Source organism: Heterocephalus glaber, unplaced genomic scaffold, assembly GCF_053883595.1.
Source record: "Heterocephalus glaber isolate CG9 unplaced genomic scaffold, H.glaber_assembly_v1.0 deba00001666, whole genome shotgun sequence".
Taxonomy (NCBI): domain Eukaryota; kingdom Metazoa; phylum Chordata; class Mammalia; order Rodentia; family Bathyergidae; genus Heterocephalus; species Heterocephalus glaber.
Genome location: NW_028258406.1, coordinates 21994501 through 22016449, shown reverse-complemented (window position 1 = coordinate 22016449; position 21949 = coordinate 21994501). Strand labels below are relative to the sequence as shown.

The 21949-nt window shown below is 33.6% G+C and overlaps 1 protein-coding gene across 2 annotated transcripts in view; it reads left to right on the top strand.

Annotated features, from left to right (window-relative positions):
* The window catches only part of Ints6 (integrator complex subunit 6), an 84529-nt gene extending 64220 nt beyond the window's left edge, over window positions 1-20309 (top strand). For both annotated transcript variants that reach the window (XM_004844137.3, XM_013072019.3), the window contains 11 exons: window positions 1366-1518; window positions 1739-1871; window positions 2875-2969; window positions 4960-5070; window positions 6020-6235; window positions 10000-10126; window positions 11014-11156; window positions 12330-12561; window positions 16548-16919; window positions 18032-18125; window positions 19686-20309. In XM_004844137.3, the coding sequence (XP_004844194.1) occupies window positions 1366-1518; window positions 1739-1871; window positions 2875-2969; window positions 4960-5070; window positions 6020-6235; window positions 10000-10126; window positions 11014-11156; window positions 12330-12561; window positions 16548-16919; window positions 18032-18125; window positions 19686-19779 (1770 nt within the window). In that variant the 3' untranslated portion in view covers window positions 19780-20309. The remainder of the gene's footprint in view (window positions 1-1365; window positions 1519-1738; window positions 1872-2874; window positions 2970-4959; window positions 5071-6019; window positions 6236-9999; window positions 10127-11013; window positions 11157-12329; window positions 12562-16547; window positions 16920-18031; window positions 18126-19685) is intronic.
* Window positions 20310-21949: the final 1640 nt, after the last annotated feature.

The following is a 21949-nucleotide window of genomic DNA, read 5'->3' as shown; positions in this document are numbered from 1 at the left end:
CATGGAGATTTGTCTCTGGGAGACAATTTGAAATTTAAATGAAGGCTTAGAAAATAATTCTGATGGTTTGCCTGCAATCTTTCAAGTCTTAGAGATTCATACTGACTTGCATGGTTTTAGTTATATTAATGTATTGTGGAGGTTTAAATTAGAAAAGATTTTCTGGTCTTGTTTATGTGAATTGTTATTATAAACAGTATACACACACACACACACACAAAGTTTTGTTAGTGTACTGTTTTTGCAGTTTGTTTTTTTTCCCCTTATTATCTGAGAACACTACCAAGGTATATTCTGTGGGAGAGTATGACAGTGGTTCTCTTTGATGTAGTACTCGTAGAAGATGAGTTGTATTTCAGAGATCCTTAAGCAGTTTTTAATAGTTTCATACAACTATCATTTATGAATTAAACTGAATTCACTTTGAAACCTTTTGTACTCAGGCTTTCAGAATAATTTTATTTTGAGTTTATATGAGGTTTGTAAATTTAGATCTATTAATAAAAGTCCTTATTAGGAATATAATGAAGTGGTAACACATGAAATTAAGGTTTTATAGATTTCATTGAGGTATCTTGTTAATTCCTTTTCTCTGATTTTGACCCATTATAATTTAGTCTGGCTTCATACAGAAGCTTTCAATATCTTTGGTAATTAACTTCTTGGGGCTCTTTTTAGCTCTTACCACCTAGATTTGTATGGCGTACTTGCTATCTTGTCTTGTTCGTTATTCATTCAGTTGTATTTAACATCCAAAGCAGTAAATATGGTACTTGTTAAATTTTAATGGAAAGAAATCCAAAACCAGAGTCGTCATAGGCATTACCTATTGCTCTTGTATTCTGTTGCAAATTGTTATGAGCCAGAGGAGTGGATAGGATTTTGCTTAGAGGAGGAAATAGTTTTTAGAAAAAAGCATGGAAATTAAAAAGTGTCATATGTGTCTAGAGGGGAGACAAGTAGCTGAGTATGTCCTTACATATGTCTAGGACATTGAGGATACTATCATATAAACCAAATTGCTCATGACTTTAAATGAGTGTGACCTTTAACTACAAATAAGGGCTTGGTTTCTATACATCCCTTGTTTGTTGGATGTAAAAATTAACACTTAATTTCAAACTTTTGAATTTGACATCTAATAAAAGATTTTTTCATTTTATATGGATTTTGAAGTGTTTTTTTCTTGCGATTATAGTTTATTATATTTTCAAGTATTTTCCTTCAGCTTACTAACGCTTGTATTAGTAAAGCAAACTGTAGCAAAGCTGAGGTACTGAGTAAGTTTTGATGGGGAAGTATATTTAAAGTGAGTTTGTTTCTGGTGTTTTGTATAAGTAGTAATAATACAACTTTTCCCTCTAGCCACCTCGTACATCTCATCCTGTAGTGAAATTTTCCTGTACAGATTGTGAACCAATGGTTATTGACAAACTGCCTTTTGACAAATATGAATTGGAACCTTCACCACTGACTCAATTTATCCTGGAAAGGAAGTCTCCTCAAACATGTTGGCAGGTGAGCTGAAATGTACTGACTAAAAAAATCTGAATGAGGGCTGGAATTGTAGCTCAGGTAAAACACCTGCCCACAATGCCCAAATCCTGGGTTCAATCCTGAATTAGCCTTGCCTCTTGAAATACTGAATGAGATGCTTCTTAAAAAAACAAACTCAGTAGTTTGCATAGTATTATTTAAAAGTTATTAAATATGAAATTTTAACTTTGTTTTTAACCAGGTGTATGTGAGCAATAGTGCAAAATATAGTGAACTTGGCCATCCTTTCGGTTACTTGAAAGCCAGTACAGCACTGAACTGTGTCAACCTATTTGTGATGCCTTACAATTATCCAGTCCTCCTTCCCCTCTTAGGTAAGCTGTTTTTGTCATGTTCTCTTTTGTGTGGCATATATAAAAATTCTCTGAAGGACAAACTTTGAGAGTATTTTTGTAGTTTTTCTTTAAAAAGTAATGAAAATGTTTTTAATATTTTAAAATACTAAACCTATTTAAAGAAATTTTTGTAATAACCTGTTCATGTTTATGATAAAGTGAGTGTTGAAATATCTCTTATTCTATAAACTAATAAAGGTATTATACTTAAATTATTAAATATTCTAATTTTTCTGCAGGTAAGACTTACATATTTAGAATTTGTAGAGTTTCTGTTTGTCTAAGACATTTTATATTCACAAAATTTGAGTGCATTTTTAAAGAATTTATCTAACGTTAGTTTTTATTTGGCAAATATTTTAACAAAAGAATATGTTTGAAATTATTATGAGACAGCCTAAAGTTAGTTTCTAGATATCATCTGGCTATCAATTTTTGAGAAGTAGTGTTAGAGAAAACTACTTACCCTCCACGAGAGTCATCAGATTTAAGTTACAGTCAAAACATTAGTAGGTTAGGTACATTTTAATAGAAAGTATTCTTCATAGTTTTTCTTTCCTTGAACCTGTGTCTAGTTCTAGACAGGGCATAGGTTTTTTCTGTTTTATTTATTTATTTTTTGGTACCGGGGATCGAACTCGGGTCCTTGCGCTTGGCATAGTTTTTTTTTCTTGTGTATTTTCTGATTTTATTTCTGATTTTATTTCACTATTAGATGTAATTTCCTTTTGTATTTTCTGATTTTATTTCATTATTAGATATAATTTTTAGGCCATAAACTGTACCTTTCAGTTTTTAGCACAGTGTTATAAATCAAAACAGCAGAACTAGAAGTTTTACTGCTTTTAATTTTGATAAAAACTTAATGTCTGATGTTATTTTCTCACAAATAACAAAGCTGACTTCACAGAGGAAACTGATTTGATTTTTATATGTGAAAACAATGCATGATGATAGGTTTGTTCATGATATATATTTCTAGATGACTTGTTTAAAGTGCATAAAGCAAAACCAACATTGAAATGGAGACAGTCGTTTGAAAGTTATTTGAAGACAATGCCTCCCTACTATCTCGGGGTAAGATTATTGTTAAAAATAGAACCTGTTATAAAATTTTATATTATGCTTAACAGTTTATTGAAGAAATTCTCAACTTTTATTTATTGTTGTTATAGATTAAATCTGAAAATTGAGTATACAAATGGCTGATATAGATGCAGTAGTAATAGTAGTGATTTAAAGAATAATGATAATGATCATGAGTATTTATATATTGCTTACTCTAGGCAAGGTACTCCCCTGAGCTCCTGAAATATGTTAAAATAGTTTAATTCTTACAGTCGCTCTGTGAGGGAGATATTAAGAGTGTTCCTATTTCACAGATGAGGAAACTAAGCCACTAAAGGTTAAGCAATTCGTCCAAGGCTACATGGTTAATATATGGGGGGATGAAGTACTGAAATTCAGTCTGGCTTTTAACCTTGATTCTTACACTACTTTTTTGAATTGTAGTTTTATGATTATTTTTCTTTAAGGTGAAAAATGTTTTTTGTTACATTATTTTCTAAATCTTCAGAAATGTTTTTAGGTGAATAAATATATGTTTCCAGAGACTACATTAAAACCACTTTTAAATAATTCTGCTTTTTTCTTGGCGGTACTGGGGAGGGACTTAGGGTCTTGTGTATACTAGGCAAGTTCTCTACTGGTGAGCTATATTCTTGGCCCCTTCTGCTTTTGATGCCAGAATATAACAGCACTTGACTGCAGGTAGTCTTTCTGAATGGTCCCCAATATATAATTAAATGATCCATCCCTATCATCACCCTTCTCTTATTCCTTTCTTTCCTCTGGGTTGTTTTTTTTTTTTTTTTTTTTGCAGCCGAGGTGGGTGGGAATGGAGGTGAGTACAAGGAAATGAATCCCAGGGTCTTTGCACTGAGCTACATCTCCAACCTTTTTGTTTTTTATTTTGAGACAGGTCTTGTAAATTGCTGAGTTACCAGGCTGGGCTCAAACTTGTGATCCTTCTGTCTCAGCCAGTCAGGATGCTGGGGTTATGAGCATGTGCTACTTACTATGCCTGCCTAAAGATTAATTTCTTGAGCTTTGAAAGTCATAACATTTTATGTAAGAGATGGATAAGAGATAAGTTGTTGGAAATCTAGCAAACAGGAGAAACACCTTACATAGGAATGAACTGGTACATGTATGGACTCATTTAGTTTTCATGGCAACCCCTAATACTTAGCCAAAGCTGTGTGGTTATTAAATCAAAGCTGGGAGTTGATTCCATGTTGACACCAGTGCTTATACACTTTCTAATACACCACTGGTTATGTTTCTCTACCTATGTCCCGTTCACATACACTAGATGCTTCTACTACTGATTTTTTTTTTTATTGCACAAAGTGGTTCTCAATATGTTCTTAAAATTGAAAGCTTTTTCACCATACCATATCCATTATAAATAATAGACTTTTTTAATGATTAACATCCATTGAATGCTTACTGTGTGCCAGATGCTTTTATAAATGGTTCACATATATGGACTCATGTTAACTCCAGGACAACCCCATAAGGATAGGGAGTTTTATTATCCCTATTTTACATGTGAGAAACTAAGAGAAGTTTTATAACTGCCCCAGGATCACATAGCTAGTGAGAATTGATCCACAACCCAACCATTAATCCAAAGCAGAAATCTTGCACTTTTCTCGAGTATCCTTTTTACTTACATCCTAGTTTTTATCAACTCTTCCTATTACAGTCTGTCTCCTGTCTATATTCTTCTAAACAGGTATCTCCTAATAGTAGCAAGCAGTGAGCAGTACAGACTTTACTTTTTGAGCTTTGGAAATTTCATGGCCTCTTATTCTTTTAGCTGTAATCAGACTGCTTTCATACCACTGATAAACATTTTACTGAAATAGAAATATGGTTATATTACTTCCTTTTGAGGAAAAGGACAGGAAGTTTTTTGTTGAAAGTTTTAAAACTGTATAACTGTAGCCATACAATTTTAACAAGCTTAATATTGAATGCCGTTTCTTCTTTTTTTCTACAGCCCTTGAAGAAAGCTGTTAGAATGATGGGAGCACCTAATTTAATAGCAGATAGTATGGAGTATGGACTCAGTTACAGTGTCATTTCATACCTCAAAAAATTAAGTCAACAGGTAATGTCAGAAAATAGAAGTGGGCCTTTAACTGTTTGAATAATTTTACCTAAGATAGTTAATAGGCTCAAAGCTAGTTCTTGATGGTTCCAATGGCATTCCATTATATTAACACGTTACATTTTAAAACCATATATATATATGATAATACAGTTTTCTCAAGTCAAGTATGCTATGTTAATTTAAAAATTTTTATTACGAATTTATGAAAATGGCTTTACTAATGTGGTCCTAGACTTCCTGTATATGATCATTACTTGTGTTTTCCTTTGAGAAATTTATATTAGAAAGTTGTTATTCTTAGAAAAAAATGATTCTTTTGCTTTATGTTTTAAAACTTGATTGTTTCTTTTAGAATGGAAGTTTCTTTTTAAAATTTTTGTAAAAACACTGAATTTTGTCATTTTGGCCATAAAACGCACTAAGAGGTAGTACAGTTCCCTAGTAGTACATACTTTTTCCAGTATGTGTGATACCTTTATCTTTACTGCTACTCAAAATGCAGTTTAGAATCAAAATATTGCTGTTTACTTTCCAGAGAAAAGTTGTACCATTATTTGCCATATCTATGACTGTTTGGTTATGTGTTAATAACCATATCTTCAAGCAATATTGATGAGTTTTTTTTTTCTTTTCTTTGAATCACCTTTGAATTGGGAATACACATTTTCACTTATGAAGTATTTATACTTCATGGTTTAAATGTAATGGGTGTTAACAAATAAATTGAAGTTGCATTTGTTTGTCTTGCTCCAAAAGTTTACAGTTCTAATGATTTAAAATTATAAGGTATTATTTTTTAGATTGTATTTACCTAGTACTCAACAAAAACTATACTTAAGGTTTTAATTTCTTACTATAAAAATAAATAATTTATAGTAGACCGTAACTATTTACTTTATGATTTTTCAATTTAGATTATAACAAAACAACTCTTGTTTGTTTTTAGGCCAAAATAGAATCTGATCGAGTCATAGGATCTGTAGGCAAAAAAGTAGTACAGGAAACTGGCATTAAAGTTAGAAGCCGAACACATGGCTTATCAATGGCATATAGGAAAGATTTTCAACAACTACTCCAGGGAATTTCAGAGGATATTCCTCACAGACTTCTAGATCTTAATATGAAGGAATATACTGGGTTCCAAGTTGCTTTGCTAAATAAGGTAAGAGTCAATTTAGCACTCCTAGCTATGTTATACTGTATTTTGTGTTATTGAATAAATCAAATCTTACGTTAACTGATTCAGTTTATCCACAATTTGAAAAGTACATTAATAGTCCTGTAGAATAATAATATACTCTAATTGAAGCACTGAATTCTAGAATTAAAATAAAAACTGCATATGGTGTTTGAATAAGTGAGTAGATTTATTAAAAAGTGAACGATAAGTCACTTTATAGATGAGAAAATAGGCTTGGAGTTTGCCTAAAGTTATACAGCTGATGGTAGAATTCACTGTATTATGGTACTTATACTGATGTCCCTAAGAGGCTTTATTATCATGTTCATCCCAGCAGCATTTTTGTAGATAAAAGTATGCTGATTCTAAAATTTATATGGAAATGTAAAAGTTCTGAAGTAGCTAAGAAACTTTGAAAAAGAATAAAGTTGGAGGACTTATATCATTTGACTCTCTGTAAAGCTGTAGCAACCACAGTGTGGTGTTGGCAGAAGAATAAGTATACAGATGGGTAGAACAAGAAAGAATCTAGACATTTGGAAATAGTTGGGAAATTCAGTTATCACAGTGGGATATGCTGCTTGATTGTGACCACCATATACTAAGACTACCATATGCTGTATTTTTCCTATTGATCTACTTTTTGGTATCACTATTTATCCTCTAATACCCTTGTCCTCTAAGCTTCTCCCAGCCTATTGTGACCTCTATTCTACTCTACTTCTATGAGGTCAACTTTTCTAGCTTCCACAGGTGAATGAGAATGTTTGGTATTTGTCTGCTCCCTTGGGTTATTTCATTAAATATACTGTAATGCCCTTTATGCTCATCCAAGTTGTCACAGATGACATGAATATTACCCCATTGTATATACCTATTTTCTTTATCTTTCATTGAACAATTGATTTGATTCCATATCTTTACTATTGTGAATAATGCTACAATAAACATAGGAGTGCAGATATTTCTTCTACATACTAATTTTCTTTCCTTTGGTTGTATTTTCAGTAATAGTATAACTGAATCATATGGGAGTTCTGTTTGGGAATTTTTGAGAAATCTCCATATTTTTCCATAGTGGATATATTGGTTTGCATTCTCAATCCAGAGTGTATGAGATTTTCTATTTCTCTACATCCTCAACAAAATGTTGAGGTAGTATCTTTGATGGTAGTTATTCTAACTGGGGTGAGCTGGCATGTCTCTCTATGGTTTTACTTTTTTGCTTTTTGGTACTGGGAATTGAACTCAGGGCCTTAGGCTTGCCAGGCAGGTGCTCTTGCCAGTGAGCTACATCCCTAGCCCTTCTGTGCTTTTGATTTACATTTTCCTTATAATTAGCAATGTTGAGCATTTTTTGTATGTTTATTGGGTAATTTTATATCTTCTTTTGAGAAATACATCTGATATCATTTGTTGTTTTTAAAATCAGATCGCTTATTTGCTGTTGACCTATTTGAATTTCTTGTATAGTCTGGATATGAATACCTTTTCAGATGAATAGTTTGCAAATATTTTCTGTGTGTCTGTAGATTATCAGTTCACTCTTGATTATTTCCTTTGCTGTTCACAACTCCCTTATTTTCATATAATCTCATTTATCTTCTTTTCCTATTGTTGGCTACGATTTGCAGGTCCTATCCAAAAGATCTTTGTCTTTACCAATGTCCCAAAGTATTTGCCCTATGTTCTCTTCTAGTAGTTTTAGAGTTTCAGGTCTAATATGTGGGTCTTTTATCTACTTTGAGTTGATTTTTGTACATGGTGAAATGTAAAAGTCTTTCTTCTGTAATATCTTGTCTTTTCAGAAAAAAATAAGAGCCTAGAAGAAGGTCCTCAGGCATATAGTTACCAGTAATTAATTTTTAACAAAGGGGCCACACTAAACTGGTAAAAAAAATCTTGAACAGAGGGTGCTGAAACAATTGGGTATCCATGTACAAAATAATGAACTTGTTACCTCACATTATTTGAAGTGATCGTGGTCTTGAATGTAAGAATTGAACCATAAACTTCTAGAAAAGAATTCACAGACCCAGGGGAAAATCAGATGATGTTGGGCTAGAGAAGATTTATAAAATAAGCACAAAAAACACAAACCAAAAAATACTGATAAGTTGACCTTCAGTATATAGAAATATTTTGCCCTTCAAAAGAAACTTTAAAACAACAAAACAAAACAAAAAACCAGGCAAGCTACAGCCCAGAGAAAAGTGGATCAAATAAAGGACTTACTTCAGAATAAATGATTCACACTTGATAAGGAAAAGATAAACAGACACTTCACCAAAGATGATGTGCAAATGCAAATGGGCATATTGAAGAGATGGACAGTCTTATTAGTCATTAGGGAAATGCAAATTAAGACCATAATGAGATACATCAAATGTATTAAGAGTCGCTACAATGTAGAAGACTGGAAAGTATGAACTGTTGGTGAGGTAGAAAAAATAGAATGCTCATATGTTGCAGATAAAAAATGGTAGTTTCTTAAGAAGTTAAACATATGTTTGCTATACAATCAGCAATACTGTTTGTAGGTATTTACTCAAGACAGTATAAATGCTCATAGCAGCATTACGTAAAATAGTCAAAAACAGTGTTCAACTGGTAAATAGATTTAAAAAATTGTACTGTATCCATAAAATGAAATACTATTCTGGAATAAAGAATGAACTAATACATGAACAACAGGGATGAATCTCGAGAATACCATGCTAAGTGAAAGAAGCCAGATAAAAAATGTTATTGCAAGATTCAGTTTATAAAATGCAATACAGTGGATCCTTGACTTATGAACTCAGTTCGTTCACAAGGGTTGGCCAATTGAAGATTCAGGCTCCTGTACACAATCTTCAAAATCTCTGTCCTGTATACAGGCTGATCTCAGTGTCCTTTGAGACATTGGCCCGGGATTTCTCAGTTAACCCCACATAGGGAAGGATGTTGTAATGTTCCTTCCAGAGCTCTTTAAGGGTTAAATTTGTATCTGAGACCATCTGGAAGTACAAGTGGCTGGCATTTGGGTTGTAACTCAAGACTTTGTAAGTTAAATTCCAGTTGTTCATATGTCAGGCCAGTCATAACTTGAGGTCCACTGTATACAAAAGGCTGATCAATTGTTGCTTGGAGTTAGGAATAGGGATTAACTACAGATGGGTACCAGGAGCTTTCTGGAATAGTGAAAGTATTCTAAAACTGAGTTTTGGTGATAGTTTTACAACTATAAATTTACTGACATTCACCAAACTGTACAATATGTGATTTTATGGTATGTAAAGTATACACCAGAGCTATTTATTTATTTATTTTTTGTTTGGTTTTGTTTTTGAGACAGGGTCCCAGTATGTAGTTCAAGCTGGCCTTGAACTCACAATGATCCTCCTGCCTCAGCTACCCCAGTGCTGGGTTTACAGGCATGTGTCACCACACCCAACTCATCAGAGCTATTTAAACCCTTCAGGTTTTATAATTTAGAAATTAGTTTTTACTTAGATGACTTTACTTTATCCAGAATTACATAATAAAGTTCGGTATGAATTTTAGATTACGGTATTTGGTTGAGATCACCAAATTTCCATCTTTTGGACCTAAAACAGTATATTTAGGTTATATTATAATATTTCTTTTTTGCTAACTAGTTAATATGTCTTATTTCCAAACCTATGCTACAGGCCAGAGATTTTAGTCTATTTTATTTTTGTTTGAAAATAAATTATGTCCTTCCCATGAATGTTTTCCAATAGGATTTGAAGCCTCAGACATTTAGAAATGCTTATGACATACCAAGACGGAATCTTTTGGATCACTTAACAAGAATGAGATCGAATCTTTTGAAGAGCACCCGCAAATTTCTTAAAGGACAGGATGAAGGTTAGATTATGGTTTTTTTTTTTTTGGTACCGGGGATTGAACTCGGGTCCTTGCGCTTGCGCAGTGGGTGGTGAAACCACTGAGCTAAATCCCCGGCCCTATGGTTTTAATATTTGTTAATTTTTGAAATTTTTTTCCTTTATACTCTGAAAAAGCATACTACACTAATGTAAAATTGAAAGTATTCTCATTGTGAATTCAAGCAAATGAAGTAAAAATGAATCATCCCTGTTTTTCTCCTTTCCTTTTTACCATCACTGTTGCCCCAAATTCTGTTCCCCAGAAGTAGCAACCTTTGTTAAGAAATTAGTTTTCTTCTTAGGTTTTCTCATTTATTCATACACATAGACACTCATACATAATCGTTTTCTTGAGACACCTTAGGATCTGATAAACTCTGGATGGCCATTATATAGCTTGTTCTGATGTTTCCTTATTGTATTTGTGGCACTGTATTGGTGGCAGCTACTCCAAATCAAGTCAGATAACAATCTAAACCCTCGACATCTGTGATTTAAGCATGCTAATTAGTTTTATATCTGTGTAAATTTTCTACTATACTATTTTCTACAAATTCTACTATGAATTTTTGTCTATTTAGAATAGAGTAGAAGAGATATACCTTTTTATGGCAGGGTTACATATATTGCTTATTTGGTACAGTTAGATTAACTGCAATATTTTTGTTTGGTTTAGGAAATGAAATCATTATTTTAAGTTTTACTTTAAAAATCTTAGACTTTGTCATGTTTATAATTGCACCAACCATACTAACTTATAATATGTAATAAAGACTTTAGAATAACGTTAGGTAGCACTCATATTTGATAATTAGGTGGGAATATAATTTCAAAGAGGTTAATTTATGTTATATTTTCTCTGAAAAGATCAAGTGCACAGTGTTCCTATAGCACAAATGGGGAATTACCAGGAATATCTCAAGCAGGTACCTTCTCCACTAAGAGAACTTGATCCTGATCAGCCTCGAAGGCTACATACATTTGGTAACCCCTTTAAGCTGGATAAAAAGGTAATTTTGAAATGTTCTGTTACATAATTTGCTTGTGGTAGGCACTGTCAATTTAATAGTTCTTAATTTAGCTAAAGTAAGCTGAAGCTATTTTCCTCATAGAGCAATGTCAGCATACTTAGAATATATAGTACAGTGATACTTTGGTTCACAAACTTAATTTCTTTTACAATTTTGAGGAATATGGCTGTTTTGTGTTTGTGTAAGGGAGATGGCTGTGGTTTTGTTACCTGATGTGGAGTTTGTGAATAGAAGCCAGATTTTGTCAAAACACTTTTGTTTGAGAACTAAATTGTTTGCAGACAGAACCGTTTGTGAACCAAGGTATTACTGCAGTTGTTGTAAGTAGAATTTGGATTAGTTATGCCATTTCAAAATTGTAAATCCAAGAAAATTCTATTTTTTGATAGAAAGTACAGTGGTGCCTCTCATTCACTGTATTCATTTCACTTGGCTCACTTGGTTCAAACTGAACTGGACACAAACCAAATCAAATTTCCCCTTAAGGTCAACATTGAACCTAACCACTGAATTTGATTTGGTTCTTGCTCAGCTCACTTTGCCACCAGAATTGTGCAAAGAATCAAGTTTGTGAACCAAAGTACCACTGTAGAAAGGTGGTTTCAAGAAGCTGTGGGGTTGGGGATAAGGAAAAGACACTGATGAGAGGGTACCAAGTCTCAGACTTGAAAGAATAAGTTTTAGTGAACTGTTGCACTACGTGGTGACAATAGTAATAATTTATTAGGTATTTCAAAATGTTAAAAGAGCAGATTTTTATTATTTTATTACTCTTTATTGTTAAAATAACAAAGGGTGTTAGGCATAAAGTAAAGTGAGAACTGAAAGAAACTACATATGGAGGGAGGGCTTTGGAATCTATTGTAGAAATCTCTAGTTTAAGCTAAAGACAAAAATGCATTAAAAAGTTTGAAAGAATAGGTGATCTGATCTAAATAGCAATTTATAATGACCATGCTGACAGTAATGTGTGGAGTATTATCAAAAAGTAGTGAAGTGATGGATATGTTAATTAGCTTAATTCTTTCTACAGTGTCTAAATAGAGCAAACGATCATATTGTATTCTATAAATACAATTATTCATCAATTTAAATAAATGGTAAATATTTAAAAATGAGTGTAAGTCTGAGAAAATTATGTTCTTTTTATAGGGAATGATGATAGATGAAGCAGATGAATTTGTGGCTGGACCTCAAAATAAACATAAACGACCTGGAGAACCAAATATGCAAGGGATCCCCAAAAGACGTCGGTGTATGTCTCCACTACTACGAGGCAGACAGCAGAACCCTGTTGTGAACAATCATATTGGAGGAAAAGGACCACCTGCACCTATAACTCAAACACAGCCAGATCTTATTAAACCCCTTTCGCTTCATAAAAGTAAGAATTTGAGCTTAAAAGACATTTAAATGAACATTACCATACTAGCAGAAACATGGCTTTGAATTTCAGTTAAACACAACAACTGATTATTAAATACATATATTATCTTGGATAATGCTAAGCATTGAGGTATAGCAAGGAGTGAATAAGTGGTGCTCTCCACCCTCATTTACAATGAACAGGGAAAGAAAGCCATTGGCAAGATAATTAGAACTCTGATGAATGTTAAAAAAGGAAGCATATTGTGAAAATATTTGGTAAGAGGATTTAAATTAGTTGATGAGGCCAAGACCTTTTCCTGAGGAAGTTATATTAATAGATGAATAGGAATTAGTTAAATCAAGCTGTGCATTTGCCTATACCAGAAGAGTAATCTGAATATATATAAAGAAAAGGACTTTAAGGGATCTGAAGTATAGCAAGGGTTGTTAGGCATGAGGTAAGGTGAAAACTGAAAGAAGCCAGATACAGAGGGCTTTGGAAGCTATGGTAGAGTCTCTACTTTAAGCTAAAGAAAAAATTCATTAAAAAGTTTGAAAGAGGGCCAAGGATTTAGCTCAGTGGTTTTGCCGCCTGCTGCCCAAGCACAAGGACCCGAGTTCAATCCCTGGTACCAAAAAAAAAAAAAAAGTTTGAAAGAGGGGATGATCTGGTATAATTAGGTTTTATAAAGACCATGCTGACAGTAATATGGGGAATATTATCAGAGAGGCAAAAATGAATGTAAGGAACTCTAAATGAACTAATGAATTTATTAATTAACAAGTAGTGTTCATTCCTGTTTTATAACATTTTAACTGGAAAGAAACCAAATATTATATACCCCTTGATGGAATTATACAATACTCCCTCTGAGATGGACTTGGCCCTTTCCCACAGTGATCCTCAAAAGTAAATGTGAATGTGATCAAGCCTTTGGATCTAACTGCCAATTCAAAGGAAATACAAGGAACAGAGAAACAGGTTAAAGGAAAAATCAGGGATGAAATCAGCAAAATCCAGATTGTACAAAAACTGCAGGGCAGACAAATAGTTGCATATCCCCCCCACAAAGTGCATTAGTAAAAAGAAAAGTACAGAGGATTTTAAAGAGTCAAAGGTAGATAGGAGACATACCAGGTAGCAATATATAGGCTTAATTTGGACCCAGAATCAATTCTACGAACAGAAAATGTGTAATGTAATTGGAGAATGTGAACACTCCCTTGATATTTGATGTTAGTAAATAATTATTGTGCATGCACAGGTAACCCAGGGAAAATATGATTGTGGCCTGACTGTGGAGTAGTGAGAATATGTGCTTATGGAATACTTGGGGATACCAATAAAGGACTTAGTGACTGAACGTTGGGCTCGGTAAAGGAGGAAGCAGGCTTCTGTCTTGAGACACTGGATGGTCTAGAAGAAGAAATAAAGTTAAGTTTAGTTCAGAAGTGTGTATTTTCAGAAGTGTGCTATTTTAGCAAGAGCAGTTTCTATAGAGTCTAACAGGCATAAGTCTAAAAAAGGTTAAGTGAGGAATGAGAAGTTAGAAAATAGAAATAATGAATTGTATAAGCAACCAGTTTAAGAAGATTAGCTGTAGAGAGTAGATGTAAAAATGAATGATAGCTAGAAGAATTCATGGGATTGAAAGTGAGCAATTTTAAGATCAAAGAGACTTGATAGTGTTTAAGTGCTGGTAAACAGAGAAGGAGAAGTAGAAAATGAAGATGAAAGAAGGCATAATCAACACAAAATCACCAAGAAGACAAGAGGAACTGTCCAGAGCACTGATAAGAGAATGCTGCTTCCATTGAATAGAATGAGTGTGGGTACAAATCTAGTAGGGGGACTTCAGAAATTCCTGGCCAATGCCTTTGCTTTTCTTTTTATTTCCCCAGTGAAGTAGGAAATGAAATAATACTGTTGGGAAGGAACTGGAAATAGGGAAAATCAGAGATTTGAAGATAGTGAAGAAGGGGTGGTAATAAGATTGTTAGGCAGTGTGACTACTTTCTAGAGAGCTGGGTCTTGTTTCTTTCAGCAGTGCTTATCATTTGGAATGTAGGGGAGGGGCAAGCAGATAAGAGCCAGTCATCTGCTTGTCAGATGCTGTAGGAAGACAATAGATATAAGTAGGGCATTTGATTTAAAAAAATGATCTATTGTGGCATATAAGCCTGATCAATAAGAGAGTGGCTATCTAGCAGGAGTCTGATCAATAGGGAGGGGTAAAGTAGAAGAGTTACTGGCTGTGTTAGAGACCAAATACAAGAGTACTACAAAGATGAGGGTTACATATTTCCATCCCTGAATTTGTGTTGGATGGAAGAAGCCAAAGTATAAGTAGAAAGAAGTTCTTTGGAGATAAGAAATTGAGGATTGATGAGACCATGTTTTTAGTTTGTTTTGTTTTTTGAGACAGGGTCTTGCCATGTAGTTCAGACTAGCCTTGAGCTCACTGTGTAACCCAGGCTGGCCTTGAACTCTTGGGGATCCTCCTGCCTCAGCCTTCTGAGTGCTGGCATTACAGGCATGTACCACCACACCCGGTGAGACCAGGTCCTTGAGAGATGATCTGCTTAGACATTGGTTACCACAACACTTCTCAAACTTTGCATATGAGAATCAACTGGGGGTCTAGTTAAACTATTGATTCTCACTTGGTTTCTAGGATGCTCTGTGATGGTATTAAAGCCATTTTTCCACAGACCACATTTTGATGTTTGCTTTTTCTTCTTTTTTTTTTTTGGTGGTAGTGGTGTTGTGGATTGAACCCAGGGCCATGTGCATACTAGGCAAATATTCTATCCGTAAGCCACAGACTGTGCTTCACAGACCACACTCAGAGTAATGAGGACCTGTAATGATGATGTGAGGAGAAACTTGGTTATGGACTGTGAGCCAGATGCCAGAGAGATTGGTGCCACAAGCATATGCCCTGGACTGCATATTAAGATGCAGTAATGAGAAGGATGGCAGGTGGCACCGCCAAGCCTCACAAGAGCAAGTGGTTTGCTTGCTTGTTTTAAACAAAAGTACATAGGTGAAATCTTGAAATTACATTGAGAGGTAAGGAAATCAGTGACTCTGTGTCCTGATTTTAAGCTCATGGGTAGCATGTGAGAGAACGATTTTTCTTCAGATCTGAAAAGGAGAGCAGTTTTTTGTAGGAGTAAAGCATAAATTGTTGTGGAGTACATTTAGTAAAGAAGCATTTCCAAATCATGGAATAGGATTTAGAATGAAGTCAGGTGATTGGGATTTGTGGGGATGAGTATACAAGGGATGGGGTAAATAGGACATTTACACTTGAGACAGGAGAGATGAGTTCACCCTGGTGTTGAACAGTCAGAGAACTTAGAATTCGGCTCCGGTCCTTGGAGAGTGAGTCTAATAATGTGGTGTTTAGTGGCAAGCTTCCAGTCTTTTGGTGGTCTAATGAGCTAAAGTGAGCACCAGGTTGCTTTGCTTTACTCAGTTTATGAGGACTAAATTGATGATGGTAAGAAAAGTTTGTACTGTGAAATACGATCTGTTTGATGGTATGTTACCTGAAGAATTTGAGAAAATATAAACTGGTTAGTGTTTATTCTTGTCTCTAACTGATAATGTATAAGGCAGAAGTAGAGTGAAATGAGCTAGAGCTTTCTAAGGTAAAAGTGACTGTGACAGTTTTGATCATATATCTTGCATAAAAGTATTGAAAACCCGCTTTTCAATAAAATTGCCATAGAGCAAAGCAGAGAACTAAAAGCTTTCTGAAATTAGCATAATTAAAAATTTGTTTTCTGTGGAACAAAATTGTACAGATTTTGTAAATATTGTGAATGCTTCTCATTGAAATCTCACCATATATTTGGCAAAGCTTAGCCATATTGTAAAATTTCTAAATTTGCATTAGTCAAGGAAGCCAGTTGTGATTTGCTCTAATAATGTTTCTTTACAACTTTATTGTGTTTTTGATATTGGCTCTCAATTTTTTTGGCCTTTGTTTTTAGTTTCAGAAACCACTAATGATTCAACAATAGATGATATGGTTGAAAATCATGTTGCAGACCAACTTTCATCAGACATTACACCAAATGCTATGGATACTGAATTTTCAGCATCTTCTCCAGCCAGTTTACTGGACCGACCAACCAATCATACAGAAGCTCTTAGTCATGACCATTTAGGAACTAATGACCTCACTGTTGGTGGGTTTTTAGAAAATCATGAGGAGTCAAGAGATAAAGAACAATGTGTTGAAGAGAGTATACCAGCATCTTCACTCAGCAAGGGAAAGAAAGTAATACATTGCAGAAGCCATGAAGAGGTCAATACTGAATTAAAAGCACAAATAATGAAAGAGATCCGAAAGCCGGGACGAAGTATGTATACTTAGAGACAAACCTCAGATTTAACTTTTCTTTGTGCCCCCAAAATCAAAAACAAGTCAACTAAAAATGTAGATCTGATTCTAGATGAGTCTAGAATGATATCTGAGCTATATAAGATGTGATTGTTTATTCAGTTTGCAAACACTATTTGCTGTATTCAAGGTACTAGGGTACTAGGTATGCTGGACAGCAAAGACTAAGAGCCAAAGAAAACAATACAGATTTTTATATATATATATATATATATGTCCTACCATGGCAGGGATTCAGGAGTCTTGAGTATTTGAACCAGCAACTGGAATTTTAATATAGCAGCTAATTAACAAACATGTAGTGAATATTAAATAACTTCATGTCTGTAATATTCTTATTTGTCATTGTGCCTAGTACTGTGTTTAAGGTTTAAAGTATAGTAGTGATAAGGGATATGTATAGGCCAAAAAATAAAAGTTATGAAAGCTGTTTATTATGTGAGTACCAAAGAACTTCATAGGAAAAAATTTTGAGTATTAATTGGCGCTCACTCAGAAGATATTAACAGATTACCAGCCTCAATGGTACAGTGAGCCAGAAGTAAGTAAGATTCAGACCTTGGCAGAGTTGTAGGTGAAAACTTGAAATAACACCCTTAAGCTGTCTTGATCTACCCCCCACCCCCCAATTCCACACTGCCACCATGTTAGTTGTTTAGAATTTAAATAATAAGCATGGGTTTTTGTGAAGGCTACTTACCTCTTATTTTTCAGGAGAACTGTTGAAAAATGGTTTGCTTATGCTTTTAAACTTTCTTTGATATCTCAATGGGAACTTTTGCCAAAAAAGCAGTGGTTTTGTGTGCCCCCCCCCCCCCCCCGGATTGAACTCAGGACCTTGTGTTTGTGAGGCAGGCACAGTGCCACTGAGCAAAATCCCCAGGTCTTATCTTTGTTGATATATACTTTTTCACATATGTATGTTGAATACCTGTAGTCTTTAAAGAATGGTAAAGTTTTTTATGTAGAATGTTTTCATTGTATCTTAATATAAAAACAAAGAAAACTATTGAATAAGAGTACAAATGAAAGCTACTTATTTTTTTTTTCTTTTTCGCTTCTAATTTTAAGAATATGAAAGAATCTTCATTTTACTGAAGCATGTGCAAGGCAGTTTACAAACAAGACTAATATTTTTACAAAATGTCATTAAAGAAGCATCAAGGTAAATAAACTTTTGTATGCTATAAACTGGTGATGAAGTGAATTTCCAATTTATGTATAGGCAGTATTTTAAGAATATCTTCTATGCACCTTTGTTGTTTATTCATACACATAACATACCAATGTATGTATACTTCTTAGTTTATTGAAAAAAATTCACTTAAAAATATTGCCACACACAAATTCTTCAGGAATTATGGACTTTTTCTCCCTGAAAATTACTAGATACTTTCAAAATTCTTGTTTATCCTTCATTGTAGCCTTTTGATGTCTTTACATCCTATAATTTTTATCCCTGTATATTAATTAGTGACAAATAACCTAGGAAGACAGTATTTGAACGCAGTTTGTTTTTACATGGGAAGACTTAATCAAAGGGAACAGAATTGAACAAATGATTCTTATTTAATTGTTTTGGTAGTTCAGAGTTATGTACTTTAATATAAGGAATGTGAATGAAAGTTACAAACCTAACCACAAAGTTCAGTTAATTGGGAAGCATAGTTGAAGCATTAAAAGCATGTTTTATTTTTCAAGGTTTAAATTTTAGTATTATAAGAAAACCTAGGGTTTATTTCTTCTGACCTTCCAAATATAAACATACCCATTAATCAGTCCCCTATCTTATATGCTATATATAAAGGTTTTAGATAAGTTTTTCTTTTTGGAGTGGCTAAAGCATGGGCCACTTTGAAGGATCAAGATAAGGCCATAAATTTCACATAGTTTTGAATATTTAGTCTGTTCTGTTCTTCATAATACTTTTCTGCTCTTTGGTCAGCTCAAACCTCATTCTGGACTTAGCAGGATAGTACTGATAACGCCTGCCAGCTTTTAAGAAAGATTGTAGTAATATGGTGGCTATTTGTATTATTTTACAAGTAAAGAAGAAGTAGGAATAGTATGTCCGGTGTTTTGTTATTCTAAAGAGCATCAGTGCTATTAATATAGATGAATACAGTTGACTTACCTATCTTTATTTTGAAAAAATGCTATTTTGCACTTTAACTGCTTGCTGTGGCCTATGTTATAGGTATCTAATTATCTTTGATTTGTTAGCTTTCAAATTGTAATAGTAGACATCATGGATTTTAAATGCTTCTGCTCAATTTTAATTTTCCTTTGCGTTTTGTGAGGAATGATATTCATACTTTGTTCACATTCCTTTCAACACTCAAATTTCAAAGGACATGAGAAGATACTGCAGTAATTGCTCTGAGATCCCAAATCTGAGTATTTGGAATCCTTGTATATAGTAGTATACACTCTCCTTTTTTTTTTTTTTTTTTTTCCCTCTGTGGCTATAGGAGGAGTAACCCCTTTCCCATTGTTTCTAGAACTAGCTTGCTTATCTGTTTTAGGGACTATGATACTGTTCTGTACAAATAGTAATTTGTAAATCTTCCAACAGATTTTATGTCATAGAGTATTGATTCTTTATTTTCATTTCACTTTGAAAAATTTTCCCCAAAGCAAATGTTTTTATTTTTTAAACATTATGCTGGTATATACTATGGATTAAAAAGTAATTGAGAGTGTTATTATTTATTTTTTCATGCAGGTTTAAAAAACGAATGCTAATAGAACAACTGGAGAACTTCTTGGATGAAATTCATCGAAGAGCCAATCAGATCAACCATATTAATAGCAATTAAACAAAAATAGAATGTGGCCACTTGTTTCACTGTCTTCTCCAAATACAAAGTAAATACAAGACTGTTGTGATCTTGCATTCATTTTTTTTTGACATGCATTGTTGGCTATTTGAAATTCTAAAAGCAAGTCTACAGATCCTTTTCCATCATTTTACAGTGACTTTTCATTTTGGTTTATTTTTGTAATGTGAAGAAGTATCACTCTAAAAAACATTTTTATTTAACAAACTAGAAATATTCCTCCAGATCTCTTTCTTGTCATTGACTCTGCGTGTCAATTTCCCTCAGGTTCTATTTTCTTGACCAACCTTTAAATTGTCACCTCTGTTAAGGTTGAACTTTGCCAAAAAATAATTAATTAAAAAGAAGTTACTTTGTAATTTTTGGGGAAAAAAGCACATACATTAAAACTAGGTAATGTTTTGTATATACAGTTATTTTGGATATATTATTGTAAGTTGTACAAATGTATTTTGAAGAATATTTAAGAAAAGCACTTTTGTTATTCCATCAATAAATGCTCTATTTTACTCTTGTGTGGCTTAGGAAATGATCACATTTAAAATAATCACTTAAAAACGTCCGAATAATGAAATTTTAAAGGCCTTGCTTTTTAGCATTGGAAAATACATTACTTGACGTTCATATTTGTTAAACCTAACTGTAATTACATGTTACACATACTGCATTGTCTTTTTACTATATTTTCATAGTTTTTGTTCGCCATGCCAACATACTGGCATTTCTGCCTGAATAATTGGAATGGCTATGGCCTGTGGCAGATTGACAGGTACTAAAAAGGATGATTTTGGATTTTTTTTTTTTTCTTTTTTTTGCACCTCCAACCCCTTTTCCTTTCTCAGGATTGTGGGTGGCACTAAGTTGAGGTCATTATGGAGTATTAAATTTGGGGTACACTACATACTCTGAAATATCTACTAGCCTTTAATAACCGTTTGACACTATGCCATGTGTACAAAAGCCTACAACACATTATTAAGTGTTCAGAGGGGGATTCTTCATTCTGCTCTGTAGTTCTGTCACTTAAACTGCCAACTTTATTGAGAAATTTAATGGAAAGGAGCTGGATTTAAGGCAACTTTGTTCATTTTGCATTTCCTGAGTTACACAAAATGAGGAAAACTGACACCATTCACTTTCCACCCTTCAATCCAATGACTTTATGATCTATTACCTGACTTATTCACCATTCATAGGTCACTGCTGTGCCTTTTAGTGGTTTGAGGGTTATCCAGTAGAAAAGGTTTTATATGATAAGGCAAAATAACCATAAAATTACAATGAAGTGTTTTTAGTTTGATAATACTTAAATCACATACCCTTTTTATACTTTTATCAGAACATTTTTAAATTTCAAGGGTATAGCAAAGTGAAATTATTTTTAATGAAGAAAAGTATACATAAAAGTGGATAACATTCTTGATGTCTGCTAATTTAGTCAAGGGGATTTGAAACTCTCCCAACACTGAAGACAAACCCTGTCAAGTAAAAGAAGCATTTGATGTAACATTACATAGTATTTTCATATGCATTTCTTTAAACCTTTTTTACCTCTATAAAATACCTTCCAAGTAAAGCACGATAAAATTTAGATGGAATTATTAATTACTGCAGTCATATTGCTAAATTCAGCAAGAACTACACAAAATTGTAAATATGCTTTCAGGTTTTAAATTTTTGTATTTGGATTCTGAGATTAATAGCATTAGAAACCATTCAAATAGAAGTTCATACTTAAGAGAAAAAGATTCAGCCTATTCTGATAGCTTTCTTTATCAAAAGAAAGCTATTTCCATTTCACATTCTCATAAGGTAATAATCTTTAGATCACTTACATTTAGTAGTTTTCAATGTGGACCCTAGAGGAAGTTGGAAAGTAGCAGTTTATTCTGTCTCCACTTTTCATCCTTTAATTTCTCTGCCTTGATCCTCTTTACGGCCTCATCCCAAAACTTAGTCTTAAGATTTGAAGCCCATCAAAACTAAAGCTTTGGGGGGCGGGATTTAGCTTAGTGGTATTGCACCTGCCTTGCAAGTACAAGGTCCCAAGTTCAATCCCTGGTGCTGAAAAAAACTAAAGCTTTACATCCTATCCCTCAGGCTTTTTGCATTTTAAGAAACTGGGCATGTTCAGTAGTGAAATACTTGC